Source organism: Salmo salar, chromosome ssa06 (assembly GCF_905237065.1).
Source record: "Salmo salar chromosome ssa06, Ssal_v3.1, whole genome shotgun sequence".
NCBI classification, from domain to species: Eukaryota; Metazoa; Chordata; class Actinopteri; order Salmoniformes; family Salmonidae; genus Salmo; species Salmo salar.
In genome coordinates this window covers 44,813,181-44,828,725 of record NC_059447.1, presented here as the reverse complement: position 1 = coordinate 44,828,725, position 15,545 = coordinate 44,813,181, and the positions used below count along the sequence as shown (strand labels likewise).

General features: G+C 44.7%; 1 protein-coding gene across 2 annotated transcripts in view; it reads right to left on the bottom strand.

The window, feature by feature from the left end:
- Window positions 1-15,545, bottom strand: part of ppp1r9ba (protein phosphatase 1, regulatory subunit 9Ba) — a 65,150-nt gene that overhangs the window by 22,044 nt on the left and 27,561 nt on the right. For both annotated transcript variants that reach the window (XM_014204456.2, XM_014204455.2), the window contains exon 3: window positions 1,489-1,621. In XM_014204456.2, coding sequence (XP_014059931.1) covers window positions 1,489-1,621 — 133 coding nt within the window. The remainder of the gene's footprint in view (window positions 1-1,488; window positions 1,622-15,545) is intronic.

Here is a 15,545-nt window from a genome sequence, read left to right as displayed (position 1 = left end):
TTGTCTCACTAGGGGTGATGGTCGGATTCGTGTTTATCGTTGAAGGAAAGAGTGTTACACCGAGGCCTGTACTCTGGAGCGGGATGGATTTGGAGGTGGAGGGTCCGTCATGGTCTGGGGCGGTGTGTCACAGCATCATCGGACAGAGCTTGTTGTCATTGCAGGCAATCGCAACGCTGTGCGTTACAGGGAAGACATCCTCCTCCCTCATGTGGTACCCTTCCTGCCGGCTCATCCTGACATGACCCTCCAGCATGGCAATGCCACCAGCCATACTGTTCGTTCTGTGCATGATTTCCTGCAAGACAGGAATGTCAGTGTTCTGCGAAGGCCAGCGAAGAGCCAAGATCTCAATCCCATTGAGCACATCTAGAATCTGTTGGATCGGAGGGTGAGGGCTAGGGCCATTCCCCCCAGAAATGTCTGGGAACTTGAAGGTGCCTAGGTGGAAGAGGGGGGTAACATCTCACAGCAAGATCTGGCAAATCTGGTGCAGTCCATGAGGAGGAGATGCACTGCAGTACTTAATGCAGCTGGTGGCCACACCAGATACTGACTGTTACTTTTGATTTTGACCCCCCCTTTGTTCAGGGACACATTATTCCATTTCTGCTAGTCACATGTCTGTGGAACTTGTTCAGTTTATGTCTCAGTTGTTGAATCTTGTTATGTTCATACAAATATTTACACGTTACATTTCCTGAAAATAAACGCAGTTGACAGTGAGAGGACGTTTCTTTTTTTGCTGAGTTTATTTATTTTTTCTTATTCCATTCCTTATTCCATTAGGCATTGTTAGTGCAGCAATATCTAACAAGTAATGTCAGAACTAGAAGCACAAGCATTTCTCTACAAATGCAATAACATTTGCTAACCATGTGTATGTGACCAATAAAATTTGATTTGATTTTGATAAAGGTTACATTTTTTAAAAATGCGACACCAAGGGCTGTGGGTTCGATTCCTGCTGGGGCCAACCATTCGTAAAATGTATTTAAATATATATACACGTCTTCCACGTAGTGACCTGACCAATGCACTTACAGTGAGGGGGAAAAGTATTTGATCCCCTGCTGATTTTGTACGTTTGCCCACTGACAAAGAAATGATCAATCTATAATTTTAATGGTAGGTTTATTTGAACAGTGAGAGACAGAATAACAACAAAAAAATCCAGAAAAACGCATGTCAAAAATGTTATAAAATGATTTATATTTTAATGAGGGAAATAAGTATTTGACCCCCTCTCAATCAGAAAGATGTCTGGCTCCCAGGTCTCTTTTATATATACGATTCCTGCTGGGGCCAACCATACGTAAAAAAAATTAAAAAAAATAAAATGTATATATTACGTATGGCTGGCCCCAGCAGGAATCGAACCCACAGCCCTTGGTGTCACACGCGCCAGGCTCTACCGACTGAGCCATGCAGGACTAACAATATACTGTGAGGATCTGTAATGCTCTAGAAGATTCCACCAGGTTTTACCTTTCTCCAATTCCACAGGGAAGAGGTCCAGTCTCTCTACCCTTTTCTCCAGCTCGTACTCAGCCGAAGCCGCCATGGGGTCCACGTCATCATTACGCCGGTCGTAATCCTCGTTGGAGTACGTGGTGAACACCTGCCAAGAGAAGACAAAAGGTCATAGGTCAGTTCGACACTCACCAACACACAACGTTTACACCACAACAGGTTTCTCATAGAGAAGACATTTCCTCTAGAACAGTGGTTCCCAAACTGTGGGGTGAACAGTTTGTGTTATGAACATTGCTTGTGCCCAGAAAAACAGACGTGGCATGTGTACCCGCAGGGTAGGCACAGGATGTTCCCCAATGCTGGAAGGGGGGCCCCGAGTGAAAAAGTTTGGGAACCCCTGCTCTAGAAAATGATTTAAGGTCAGGTTAGCATTTTTCACCACTAATGGTTAAGGATAAGACTACGGGAAGAGTAGGCTGATCCTAAATCTGTGCTAACAGGCATACAGACCTCTACCCGGAGCTAAAAGGAGAGCCAGGCGGCCAAGGCGCTAACAGGGCGGAAGGAGACGTCTCCAATAACCAGACAGACAGGGGTGGTGTTATATACGGCCCGCTGATACAAACACACACACTCATGGCTTCTCACTGAGCTAATGGCTTATCATCCAAGCTAATAAAGTCTATCTAGTTTAATGTGTGTGAGTGCAATATAGAGAGGAGAGAGCGTGTGTGTGTGCATTCGTGTGTGCATTTAAGGCCTCTCTCCTCCCTCTGCAGCCAGCCAAATTCACTCTGGCAGCGAGGACATACTTCTGGGGGGTGTTGGTGTGCCCTGCTACGCTGGCAACTTGTGGGTGTGGAGAGCAGTGGTGAGGGTGCTCCAGTGAGTGGTTAGGTGGGGTGTATTTTAGTGCTACTCAGGTGATTTATATTTAACAGGGCGATGTATTTTTCATAACTTCCCGTCCTGCATTAGATGGGTGTCCGGGCAGGTCTGGAGAGGTAGGGGCGTTTTTTGGGGGGATGCGTTCTGCTTTCAGAGGGATGAGGTTTAATATTTGAAATGGGGTCGTGCACGAGTGTGCGCGCACACACACACACACACACACACACACACACCATGAAGTTTCACATGTATTATTCATATCATAAATTGGGAGGAATCCTTTATCCAGTTATTTGATCTGATCCAGGGTTGCCATGACAACATTGTTCATATGCATTCATTTCCATAGTAAAACCCCCCCACCAACAAATTAACAACAGTTATCCACAAGCGTGCTAAGAGGGTCAAGTATAAATAAGGTAGATATTCTCTTGCTGAGGTTAAAAGGATAAAACACAACCCTAAACATTTAGGATTTTGTACTGCTAAAATTCTAACCCCAAATCCCCTAGTCCAGTTCTATGTTATCTAGGCCCAGCTTGGAAAATTTGATGAAAGACATTTTCAACATCTTGTGCTCATAGAAGCAGAGTAAAGAAGGTAGATGGGGGCACAGATGTGAGAAATAATTCAAAGTAGGCAACAAGGGAATTGAGTTCATCAGCTGGTCAGGGGAGAATTTAATAAGCCGTGGTATTTTATGGGGAAATTGAGGTTGACTGTGTGAGAGGCAGAAAGAGAAGAGACGAAAATAAGATGTGATAAATAAGGGTTTGGAATTCAGCATTGGTTCAAGTCCTCGAATCTCCTCTTCAACTTTCAGTTTTCCATAGAGTGACATGAACACTGTCTGCCTCATAAGCTCTTACTAAAAGTAGCCGAGACCTGATACTAGTACAGTGAAAGTACAGTGAAATGTACAGTGAAATGCTTAACTTCATAACTATCCAACAATGCAGGATTCAATATCAAAATAGTAAAACCATTTTTTAAACAAGAGTGTGATGTGTCTACTTCTCAAATGAAAGACGTCGCCTTATCAGCCGCTCTATTCAGGGCTGCTAGTAGGTGTGCTACGTCCTTCTGCTTCAAAAAGGCAGAAGATTCATATTTACTACTGAGAAAGCCAGATCACTACCCCTAGTAAAATACCAACACTTGTTAGCTTCTTTTACACCAGAGACGGACTACTTATCACAAAGCCACACTGAACCAAGCCCAACCATAATCAACATGTATTTAACTGATGGGGGCTTCATTTACATAGAATTTGCATAACCCCCTCAAATGGAAAATAAGCCTACAAACTATGCCTCTGATTTTACAGTTCATTTCAGCTGGTGAAAACCCAGCACTGCCATCCAGATGTTTAAAATACAGAAACATTTTGTCCTAAAGACAGCTGTGGATAAGTTACACCATAACTAGCATAATAAAAGGAACAGCCATTTGATAGCACATAAACCAGAGGTGTGTTAACACATATCATATGATTGGCCCTATGTAGCAGTCCCCCCCCCCCCCACCCACCCACCTACCTATTAGATAACTACAACCAGACGGATTCAGAGGGGTTGGGTTAAATGCAGAAGACACATATTTCGGTTGAATGCATTCAGTTGTGCGAATGACTAGGTATCCTCCTTTCTCTGTCAGAACGTACTCACACCCCTTGACTTATTCCACATTTTGTTGTGTTACAGCCTGAATTCAACATGGATTAAATAGATATTTTTTAACTATATATATATATATATTTTTTTTTTTACATACAATACCCCATAATGACAGAGTGAAAACATGTTTTTAGAAATGTTTGCTAATTTATTGAAAAATAAATACAGAAATCTCATTTACATAAGTATTCACACCTGAGTCAATTTTAGAATCACCTTTGGCAGCGATTACAGCTGTGAGTATTTCTGGGTAAGTCTAAGATTTGCACACCTGGACTGTACAATATTTGCACATTATTCTTTTAAAAATTGTTCAAGCTCTGTCAAGTTGGTTGTTGATCGTTGCTAGACAGCCATTTTCAAGTCTTACCATAGATTTTGACTTAATCGGCTTGAAAATCTAACTAAGCCACCGAGAAACATTCAATGTCGTCTTGGTAAGCAACTCCAGTGTAGATTTGTCTTGTGTTTTAAGTTATTGTTCTGTTGAAATATGAATGTCTCCCAGTGTCTGTTGGAAAGCAGACTGAACCAGGTTTTCCTCTAAGATTTTCCCTGTGCTTAGCTCTATGCGCTATTCCGTGTCTTTTTATCCTAAAAAAAAGACTACCTAGTCCTTGCTGATTACAAGCATACTCATGATGCAGCCACCACCATGCTTGAAAATATGAAGAGTGGTACTCAGTGACGTGTTGTGTTGGATTTGCCTCAAACATAACGCTTTGTATTCAGGACATAAAGTTAATTTCTTTGCCACATTTTTTGCAGTATTACTTTAGTGCCTTTTTGCAAACAGGATGCATGTTTTGGAATATTTGTATTCTGTACAAGTTTCCTTTTCACTCTTACATTTAGGTTAGTATTGCGGAGTAACTACAACGTTGTCGATCAATCCTCAGTTCTCCTATCACAGCCATTAAACTCTGTAACTGTTTTAAAGTCACCATTGGCCTCATCCTTCCTCTCCTGCAATGGAGTTAGGAAGGACGCCTATAGTATCTTTGTAGTGAATGAGTGTATCGATACACCACCCAAAATGACATTAATAACTTCACCATGCTCAAAAGGATATTCAATGTCTGTTTTTAATTTTTTTTAAATGAACCCATCTACCTAGAAGTTGCCCTCCTTTGCGAGGCTTTGGAAAACCTCTCTGGTCTTCGTGGTTGAATCTGTGTTTGAAATTCACTGCTCGATTGAGGGACCTTACAGACAATTGTATGTGTGAGGTATAGAGACAAGGTAGTCATTCTAAAATAAATGTTAAACACTTATTGCAGAGTCCATGCAACTTATGTGACTTATTAAGCACATTTTTACTCCTGAACTTATAGTATTTAAGCTTGCCATAATCAAAGAATGTGAATACTTAGAGAGAGATAGAATGATTGGGTCTGTGAGAAAATATAAATAAAACAACCATTCAAATCCTTAAATATCCAATAGGCCCTTTCTTTCACAACCTTGCTTTTGACCCCTCCCCCCACATCCCATCACTCTCTCTCTCTCTGCCTAGGAGCATCAATATTTTATCAAATGCATTGTAATCTCAACTCTGCTTTTCAAGAATCTCTCGCCTGCACTCTCTCTCTCTCAACAGTTTCCCCACTCTGTGTGAATACCTCACCGTGGTCACATGGTGCCCATCGCCATAGCAACCCGCAGCTTAGCAAATGTTAGTTTGACACCAGTTTCTCTCCCTTATCTCTCTTTGTCTCTCTCTCCCCAGGCTGCAGTCAGAGGGCAGTTTTTTTCCTTCAGTCTCAGCGTCTCTGTCTAGACTTCAGGGTATTCATTTTACAAATACACACAAACACGCTTTTTAAAACGTGCACGGCACACATTGAAAAAAACCTGTGTGTTTTCAGTATCTCCCCTATTATGGCGCATTGCTCAGCTAAATAGTGAAAATCTAATTTAACATCTGAAAACATAAATCTACGATAACTTTGACAATATGGTCTAAATCAGCGGAAGCTTCCATAGCGGGGAAAAACATAAAAGATACCGCCCTCCCTCACTCGATATGAACAAGCTGACCAGCTCAATGATCTCTACACTGATCTCTCCATCTTCCTATAGAGAGTCAATTATAAATGTGCTGTACTAAAACTATAATGGGCAAAAGCTAAGTAATGGCTTTCAGAGCTGTAATGGACCTTATGATTGTAACATGAGAATGAGGACAGACAGAGAGTGGTCTTTACTGTAGCTCAGTTAGTAGAGCATAACGTTTGCAAAGCCAGTATAGTGGGTTCGATTCTCAGGACCACTCGTAGGTAAAATGTATGCATGAATGTAAGTCAATTTGGATCGAAGCGTCTGCTAAATGGCATATATTACTGAACAAAAATCTAAAAGCAACATGTAAGGTGTTGGTTTCATGAAAAATTGTGTGCACAAATTTGTTTACTTCCCTGTTAGTGAGCATTTCTCCTTTGCCAAGATAATCCATCCACCTGACAGGTGTGGCATCTCAAGAAGCTGATTAAACAGCATGATCATTACACAGGTGCACTTTGTGCATTGGACAAATAAAGGCCACTAAAATGTGTAGTTTTGTCACACAACACAATGCCACAGGGGGCGTGCAATTGGCATGCTGACTGCAGGAATGTCCACCAGAGCGGTTGCCAGATAATGTAATGTTAATTTCGCTACCATAAGCCACCTCCAACGTAATTTTAGAGAATTTGGCAGTGTGTCCAACCGGCCTCACAACTGCAGACCACATGTAACCACGCCAGCCCAGGACTTCCACTTCTTGCTTCTTCACCTGTGGGATCATTGGAAACCAGCCACCCGGACAGCTGATGAAACACAGTAGTATTTCCGTCTGTAATAAAGCCCTTTTGTGGGGGAAAAACTCATTCTGATTGGCTGGGCCTGGCTCCCAGGTGGGTGGGCCTATGCCCTCCCAGGCCCACCCATGTGAAATCCATAGATTAGGGCACAATGAATCTATTTCAATTGACTGATTTCCTTATATGAACTGTAAGTCAGTAAAATCCTTAATTGTTGCATGTTGTGTTCATATTTTTTTGTTCAGTATATTATGGATACAGGCCTTAGCAATGGTATATTGGCCATATACAAAAAAATCCCTGAGGTGCCTTATTGCTATTATAAAATGGTTAGTGGTTACCAGTTACCATACAACATGAGAATGCGGACGGACAGAGAGAGCAGATTCCAGATGACCTCAGAGATCCAGATATGACCAGTGGAAAATGAACACGGCTGCCCAGCATGATTTCACAGCCATAAAACATCAGCCAAATGCAAACCAGTAAAAAAATCAGAGTGAAGTTATTGTAGTGACTCAGGGTGGCTAAGATAGTTACAGTAGCCGTGAATAAATCATTTTGACAGTATAGTATGAGACCAAGTCTGAATTTAGGGCCCTGCTCTGGCCTGATGTGACCAGTTTGGAAAGTCCTCATCCCTAGCCTGCAGTTTGTCCTGCCTGCCGTTTCCCTGGAGCTGTACATTGATACAAGAGGCCAGCTGTGGCAGGGAGAGCGACACATGGGCCGTGTCCGAATACCCGTACTCGCGTTCTAAATAGTAGGCATTTTGGGTATGCAAAAAGTAGTTTTATATAGTGTGACATTTCGAAAATGTAGTACGCTTTAAAATGCCACGATGTCATACTCATTTTCGGCTTTTCATCTCGTAGAATACGCGGCACACTATCGAGGAAGACAATCGTCTTTCGAGACCCACGTGTGTTTGACAACAGCTAGCTGGTAAATCAGCTGAGGGGATGCGCTGTACCAAAATGAACGAATTGTGTTTAGTTTGTGGGAGCTGTTCTTAACCACTCATACAGGATCAGCTATTATTCCATCAATCTCCCTAACGGTTGAGATGAAGAACGAGGGTAAATCTGAACCTAGATCTGTGGTTCAGGGCGACCCCTACCTTTAGCAGGTTACTTAGGGGAGAGCGGGGTGGGTAGAAAGTGTCTGAGTCCCGAACGGTCCTATGGGCCTAGATCAAAAGTATAGGGTGCAATTTTGGACGCACAACAGAGACAGTGAGGAATGTGGCTGGGCTCATCACTGTGTTTAACCATCTCCCGGTTTCCTGCCTCTCAGCCATTCCACAGGATTGAGCTGGCACTACGCTAGCAGCAGCATAGCATGTTGCTAATGCTAACAGCATAGCAATTACAACCATAGCATAGCTTGTACATTCTCTCTTGGCTCCGCCCAGCTGTGTGTGTGTGTACTGCGGTGGGGTGGAGGGGGTGTGGTGGCTGGCTGGAGCGGTGGAGGGAGAGCGAGACATGAGGCAACATTCAAAAGGCGAACGCCACGGACGAATGTACGTAAAAGCTCTGGCACAGTCAGCAGTTTAGACTCCAGTGAGGCGGGGCAGAGTGTGAGAGTAGGTTGTATTTCACTAGCCGTTTTCCCTAAAAAAATAAGCATATGGTTTCATGCGCCTTAAGAGCGACGTAAATTGGGCATGCGGGCCGATGTTTTACACTGCTTGCCTGGTTACCACGGATACACACAGCTCTCAGCCAGGCCTGTGGACACAGGGAATGTGACTAGAGTATTTTCAGCATCCCTCACGGAGGAACGCCATATAAATGCAATCAGTTTGGGCAATAGGGCTCATGCATGTGATTAAAGCATGTGGCAACCCGCAGCGATTGTGATACTCACCAGAACGGCTAAGAGAAACACAGCAGAGGGGGAGAGATGGTATAGAGGGAGGGGAATGTGGAGAGAAAAGAGGGGTCCACAACAACTGCCACAGAGTTCCACACCCCCTGTTTCCATACAAGACCAGGTCAATTTCCCATCTCCTACAGAGGTCTGTTTGTTTTTTTGGAACAGTCTCCCAGAACACCTCAGGCACTGCAACAGCTTCAACTCCTTCAAATTCAAAAAAAGAATCTGGATATTCCACGTAAAGCCTCATCCAAGTAACTTCTCTGCCTAACAGCCTTTTATATTGATTATGCGCTGTACTTTAATCATTTTTCTTCACCCCTTAATTCACCATGTTTTCCTTTTTCTGTGTGTAAATCTACAATCATTTGTTTATCCCTCTTTTTTTTTTAAATCAGATAGAGTCGTCGCACACAGCAGGCCTTAACAGTGCTCGTCACAGAGGACGCCCCCACCTCTGCTCTGTACTGTCCCCTCAATGAGAGGCAGGTCACTGACAATACTGTACACACACACACACACACACACACACACACACACACACACACACACACACACACACACACATGCAGAGGGGAGGGGACACCACAAGTCACAGACACCATTATCCCAACAGGAACATGAATATGTCCACATGTATAGTATCTTAATAACACTTCAGCAAGGCGGTCAAACTCATTCCATGGAGGATCTGGTGTCTGCTGGTTTTAGGTTTTTCCCTTTCAGTTAAGACCTAGGCAACCAGGCGAGGGGAGTTCCTGACTAATTAGTGACCTTAACTCATCAAATCGAGTACAAGGGAGGAGCGCAAATGAGCAGAAACCCGGCCCTCAATTGAATGAGTTTGACACGTACACTGCAGTATCTGGCTTAAAAAGGCAGACTCAGCAATGACGTCATCATACATAACGAGGAGGCAACACAGTTCAAATCTGCCAAGATCTTCCAATTTGCAGCCTCCCTTGTCGAGTGTACATTTGATTATTTTTTCAAATACGTTGCTCAAGGGAAAACAGCAGGTCTACACCTTTAATTCAAATCCCGAATCCCACATTATAAAAGACCAACTTTGTCCCAGCCACCATTTTACATTGCTGCCGTAGTACACTAGGCGAACGTTGTTAGGCCTAACGGCAACCACAGCAGGGGAAGGAGGATGCAGAGGAGGAGGAGGGTGTTTGCCTAGCTAAATAATCCACTTGGTGATCTGATAATGAACCTGAGGAGACATGCTGGTTTTAACAGTGGAGGGGAGGGGAGGGGGTCCATGCTGCTGGGGTTTAGAGGGAGGAAGGGAGGGAGCGAGACTATATTTGATGATGTTTTCCTGTCTAGATGTGCGCGCGCACACACACACACACACATTTAGCCTCAGTCTGTCTTTATGTCTCTAGGGGGTTCATGTGTCACTACCCCTGACAGCTAAGGGTGACGGGCAACAACAAACAAATCCGTCGCTAAGGAGTTTCTATGGCGTCTGGTGCAAGCGCTGTATCATAGGGGTATATTCAGTAGAATACGCTCAAGACGGACTCTGGAACAGTTTCAGACAATACTGGGGAGGGACAGGAAGCACAACATGACGACAGGAAGTGGTAGATACTGATCGGCTACTGTTCCACCTCCCTTGTGATAGGCCTGTGTGTGTGTGTGACTGTGTCTTTGCATGTTTCCAAACGTTTTAAAAGCTGTATCTTCAATAGAGCTTTTGGGTGTTTTCCTGAAACATAAGCCACAAATAAAGCAATAACATACATCCAGTGCCCAGCCTTATGACTCAACCCAAAGACATCTGCAGGCAGCCCAGCGTTTGGGAAACACTGGACTGCAGCATTGTACATTCTAACCTGTATAGTAGGCCTACAGAGAAACACAGCGCACCATTATAGTCAATATAACTATTCAGAAAGATGAACACACACCATGTGGCATTTGAAAACGTCCATTCACAGTTGCAATACAATAACGCTCCCACGTGCCTTTCTGCGAAATACTCGGGTTGCACTGTACAGCAGATATTATATTATTATGGCATCTTACCATAGCCAGAGGGAGGGACTGGGCAGTCTATTGTGGAAGGATGATGTGCCAGTAAATGACATGGAGACTAAATCAAACCATTCCCTAGACGGATTCTCAAAAGATGGCTTCAAAAACTATTAGATATACATACAGTATACAGAGATCCCCTGAAACTATTCTAAAAACACTGCAGGATACTTTATAGCCTACAGTATACTGTGTATACACTTATCTACAGTAAACATAGCAACTAGCTATATAGCTAGCCATCAGGGAGATAGCCACGCTAGCTACAGTAATGTTCCATCCCTTGGCTATCAAGATCACTGACACCAGCACAGACTATTCATTAGCTCCATTACCATCAGATGGCATTGTAAAGTATTAGATTAGCAGTAGGAAATGGAGTCTTAGGCGAACACTGCAGGCACTACAGCAGTTTCCCCATGTAAGAGTGGGGATATATATGTCTGAAGACATGCATGTGATAGTATGTTACAGCCTGGCAGGGTAGCGGCTAGGAGCGATTCAATCATGAGTTATTAATAGTAGCCCAAACCCTCAGCTAGCTAAATCATTCATTAGATCCATTTCCATCATACAACATCTCAAACTGCTTAGATTAACAGGAAGCGTAGAAAATACTATATATTAAATCATCTCTATTATATCACATTATAAATATATAATAGCAGTAGGCTTTTTTTTTAACGACAGACAGAGCTCTGGTCTGCTGAAGGGATGGAATCCACATGAGACGAGAATATCCCACATTTCCTTTCTCCACCGCTCTGTCCACTTCCCCAAGCCCAGGCTAAGCGATGAAGGGAGGGATAGACGCTCCGTTTTCTGTGAAGGGAGGAGGAGGAAGAGCAGACTAGCTGCAGGGCTTCTGGCTGTCATTGTCATCGACACGTGGAGCTTGCCAGGGCAGGGTACCAGGGTTGAGACCAGACCAGGTCTGAGACCAAATCTGACACGGGGCAAGATTCAAACCAAACAAACATGGCTCGGTTACAAGCACAATTATTTATTTTTTGCGCTGAAGGAAAGCATTTATATAAACAACGTGTTGAGTTATTTACTGTATTTAATATTGGCTGACTTGAATATCGATTCATACCAGGACTCAAACCAGACAAATGCATGACACATAGTAGCTAAACCACACTAGCTAACGACTCAGTCTGAGCCCATCGGGCCGAAGCGACTTTCAATTTCCTGTTCAATTAACCTTCTTTGATTTTACGTTACATAACAGGTAATTTGTCACAGAGTGCTTTGCCTCCCAAAAATGTGTCGCCCCAAGCCTGGAGGCCACAAACGACAACAGATCTCCCACTGTTCCAAACCCCATTTGGGGTTAAAAGATCAAAGCTTAAATAAATGTTATTGATCCCATGAAGTATGGCTGATTTTAGTGGTCACCAATCAATAAACCAATCACATTTCATTTTTTTTACCTTTATTTAACTAGGCAAGTCCGTTAAGAACAAATTGTTATTTACAATGACGGCCTACCGGGGAGCAGTGGGTTAACTGCCTTGTTCAGGGACAGAACGACAGATTTTTACCTTGTCAAATCAGAGATTCGATCCAGCAACCTTTCTGTTACTGGCCCAACGCTCTAACCACTAGGCTACCTGCCGCCCCAAAATTACAGTATACACCCCAGCTGTAGCCAACTCAGTGGCCTTGTGTTTAGAGTGTCCGCCCTGAGATTGGATGTTCGATCCCCGACCAAGTCTTAACAAAGACTAAAAATGGGACCCGATGCGTCTCTGCTTGGCGCTCAGCATTAAGGAGATAGATTGAGGGTAAGGCCCTGTGATAGTCTAGCATCCTGTCCAGGGGGTGTACTTGTACATCAAGCTTCCTCACGCCACGGAAACAGGAGATAGGAGCCTATGAGGCATTCTGGCTCGCACAAGCCAAAGCTCACGCGAGGCTACTTACTTACACCCCAGCTGTAGGAGGAGGAGAGACGGCAGGGGTGGAAGCTATCCCCTCATCATGTCCCTGTAATTACACTGCGTATCGGTTATCAGAGTACCCCCTCCGTTGATGGATAAGGTGGTGCAGCTGAATATGAGACTTGGTAAAGCGAGTCATTTGGCAACACAATCACCGTCACGTGAAAACGGTCCTGCCCGTCACAAAACAGCCATCAGACTAGTCATCATACCGACATGCACCATCACCACCATCATCACTGTCACATAACCAATGCATGTCCAATCAACATTCAATATGACTCTTATATCCAATATAACAGTATTGAATGGTGGATATGGGGCTTTGCACTGTTAGCACATTTCACTGCTCTCTCTCGCATTTCTGCAGGAAGACACACACACACACAGGACTCGCTTGTCAATCTGTTTAACCCTTATGGGGCACACAGACACGACAACTAGAAATGATTGGACCTATAGAAACGTGCTGAGGGAGGGACAAAATGAGTGTGAGGAAAGACAGGGGTGGGGGGGTTTGAGGGAGGGAGCGAGAGGAGGAGAGCAATAGAGGGAGTGATGCTCTCCTCCCTGCTTATCAACAATGGTGAGAGAGAGAGAGAGAGAGAGAGAGAGAGAGAGAGAGAGAGAGAGAGAGAGAGAGAGAGGAATGCAGCATTCCCTCTGTTCTAATAACCCACTACCTCTCCCCAGGAGTGAGGGAGGGAGAAAATGAAGAAGGATAGAGCACTCTATTTCTGCTATTAGCCCTGTATATAAACACACACCGAGACAACTAGGTAGTGGATAGGGAGAAGGAGAGAAATACAATGAGAGAGCGAGAATCTGGCTGTAAACGGTGAGGTACCTGAGCCGTTTATTTCTGGTCCTTCACCATGATGAATTGGGACAGTACTGCAGGTCAGAACGACCCACCAAGTCAACGTGCAGAGTTGAACACTATCCATTTAGAGTTTAAAAAAAACAAAAGGAATTAAGTGTTTTACTGGCAGGCCGGTTAGCCATCTTCCTAACGGTGTGAGCCTTGCTAACACCTTTGAGTTAACCACATTCTATTTTGATGGCATCGTTTAAAACGACAAGCCTTGCCCACCAAGAATTCAACACAGCAGAAGCCACAACAGTCAAACGCCTCCCCCCCAAAATGTCCCCCTCTCCTTCTGCACAACTGCCATTCAAAATAGCAGGCCCTCGACTTACTACTACCAGCAGTAGTGTTACTGCAGAAGAGAGAGAGTTTACATGAACGTCTCCTCTCTCCTCTCCATCTTCCCTGCTTTCTGAGAGTGAAACAACTTGGGAAGAAAAAAGAAACCGTTCTTGCATTGGAGGGGTTCTGAATGCTGCAGTGTCCCCTCCCTCCTCCTCCATCATCATCCCCCCTCTTACTCTCCTTCCTTCTCGCAATGCTGACCCAGTGAGCAGTACTGACGTCACCCCACCCCAATTGGGACAGCACCCGCCACTGGAGCAGCTGGACCAATCACAGAAGAGCTCGGCTACTGCTGCCACAGAGCACCCTGGCTGTCAGAGACCGTCCAATCAGCTTAGAGAGAAGGGAGGAGGGCTTACACACACACCAAAATATATAACTACACGCACACATGTGCGCACACACACTTGCATAAAAGATACGAAGACTCTCTCACATACACACACACACACTGGCCCGTCGGCCACTGATACACATTCATGGTCTCCTCCTTTCTCTCTCACACACACACACACACACACACACTGGCCCGTCGGCCACTGATACACATTCATGGTCTCCTCCTTTCTCTCTCACACACACACACACACACTGGCCCGTCGGCCACTGATACACATTCATGGTCTCCTCCTTTCTCTCTCTCACACACACACACACACACACACACACACTGGCCCGTCGGCCACTGATACACATTCATGGTCTCCTCCTTTCTCTCTCACACACACACTGGCCCGTCGGCCACTGATACACATTCATGGTCTCCTCCTTTCTCTCACACACACACACACACACACACACTGGCCCGTCGGCCACTGATACACATTCATGGTCTCCTCCTTTCTCTCTCACACACACACACACTGGCCCGTCGGCCACTGATACACATTCATGGTCTCCTCCTTTCTCTCTCACACACACACACACACTGGCCCGTCGGCCACTGATACACATTCATGGTCTCCTCCTTTCTCTCTCACACACACACACACACACACACACACACACTTCTGCTGACAGGGCTGTGTGTGTGAATCCCTTGCTAACAGGGCAGCCATTGAGCTATGCCTGCCTCTCTCGCTCTCTCTTTTAGAGGTCATGTCCTTCTCAGCCGGCAGCCTTTTATAGATGAACAGCCATAAATAACCCTGCTGCTGGTGTGCTGTAGTGTACCATCTATCTATCAGCAGTATGATCCACTGTGGTCCGCTGGTAGGGGTGTATTACTGCACATAATGTCACAGGGAAACACTAGCTGTAGAACTGTCCACACATTGGGTTACTACAATGTGTGTGTGTGTGTGTGTGTGTGTGTTTCCATACAGTATACACTTCCATCTCAGCTTTAGCAGCTGTAAAAGCCTGATTATGCCCGTGGCCCTTTTGATCCTCACAGGTCCTTTATTTCTCTCTGGCCCACTGTTCATAACGGCGCGGAGGGAAAAGGGTCACGGTCAAAGGCATGCCGCCCACCATGACCCCCCCCCCCCCCCCAGGGCACTGTCTCAGTCTCAGCCTCTCTGTCCCATTGACTGAGACTGGCTACTGCCTCTGAGGGTCACAGCTGCTAGTAGCTACTACTGTTGTGTTAACTGTAAACTCTGTAGTTACA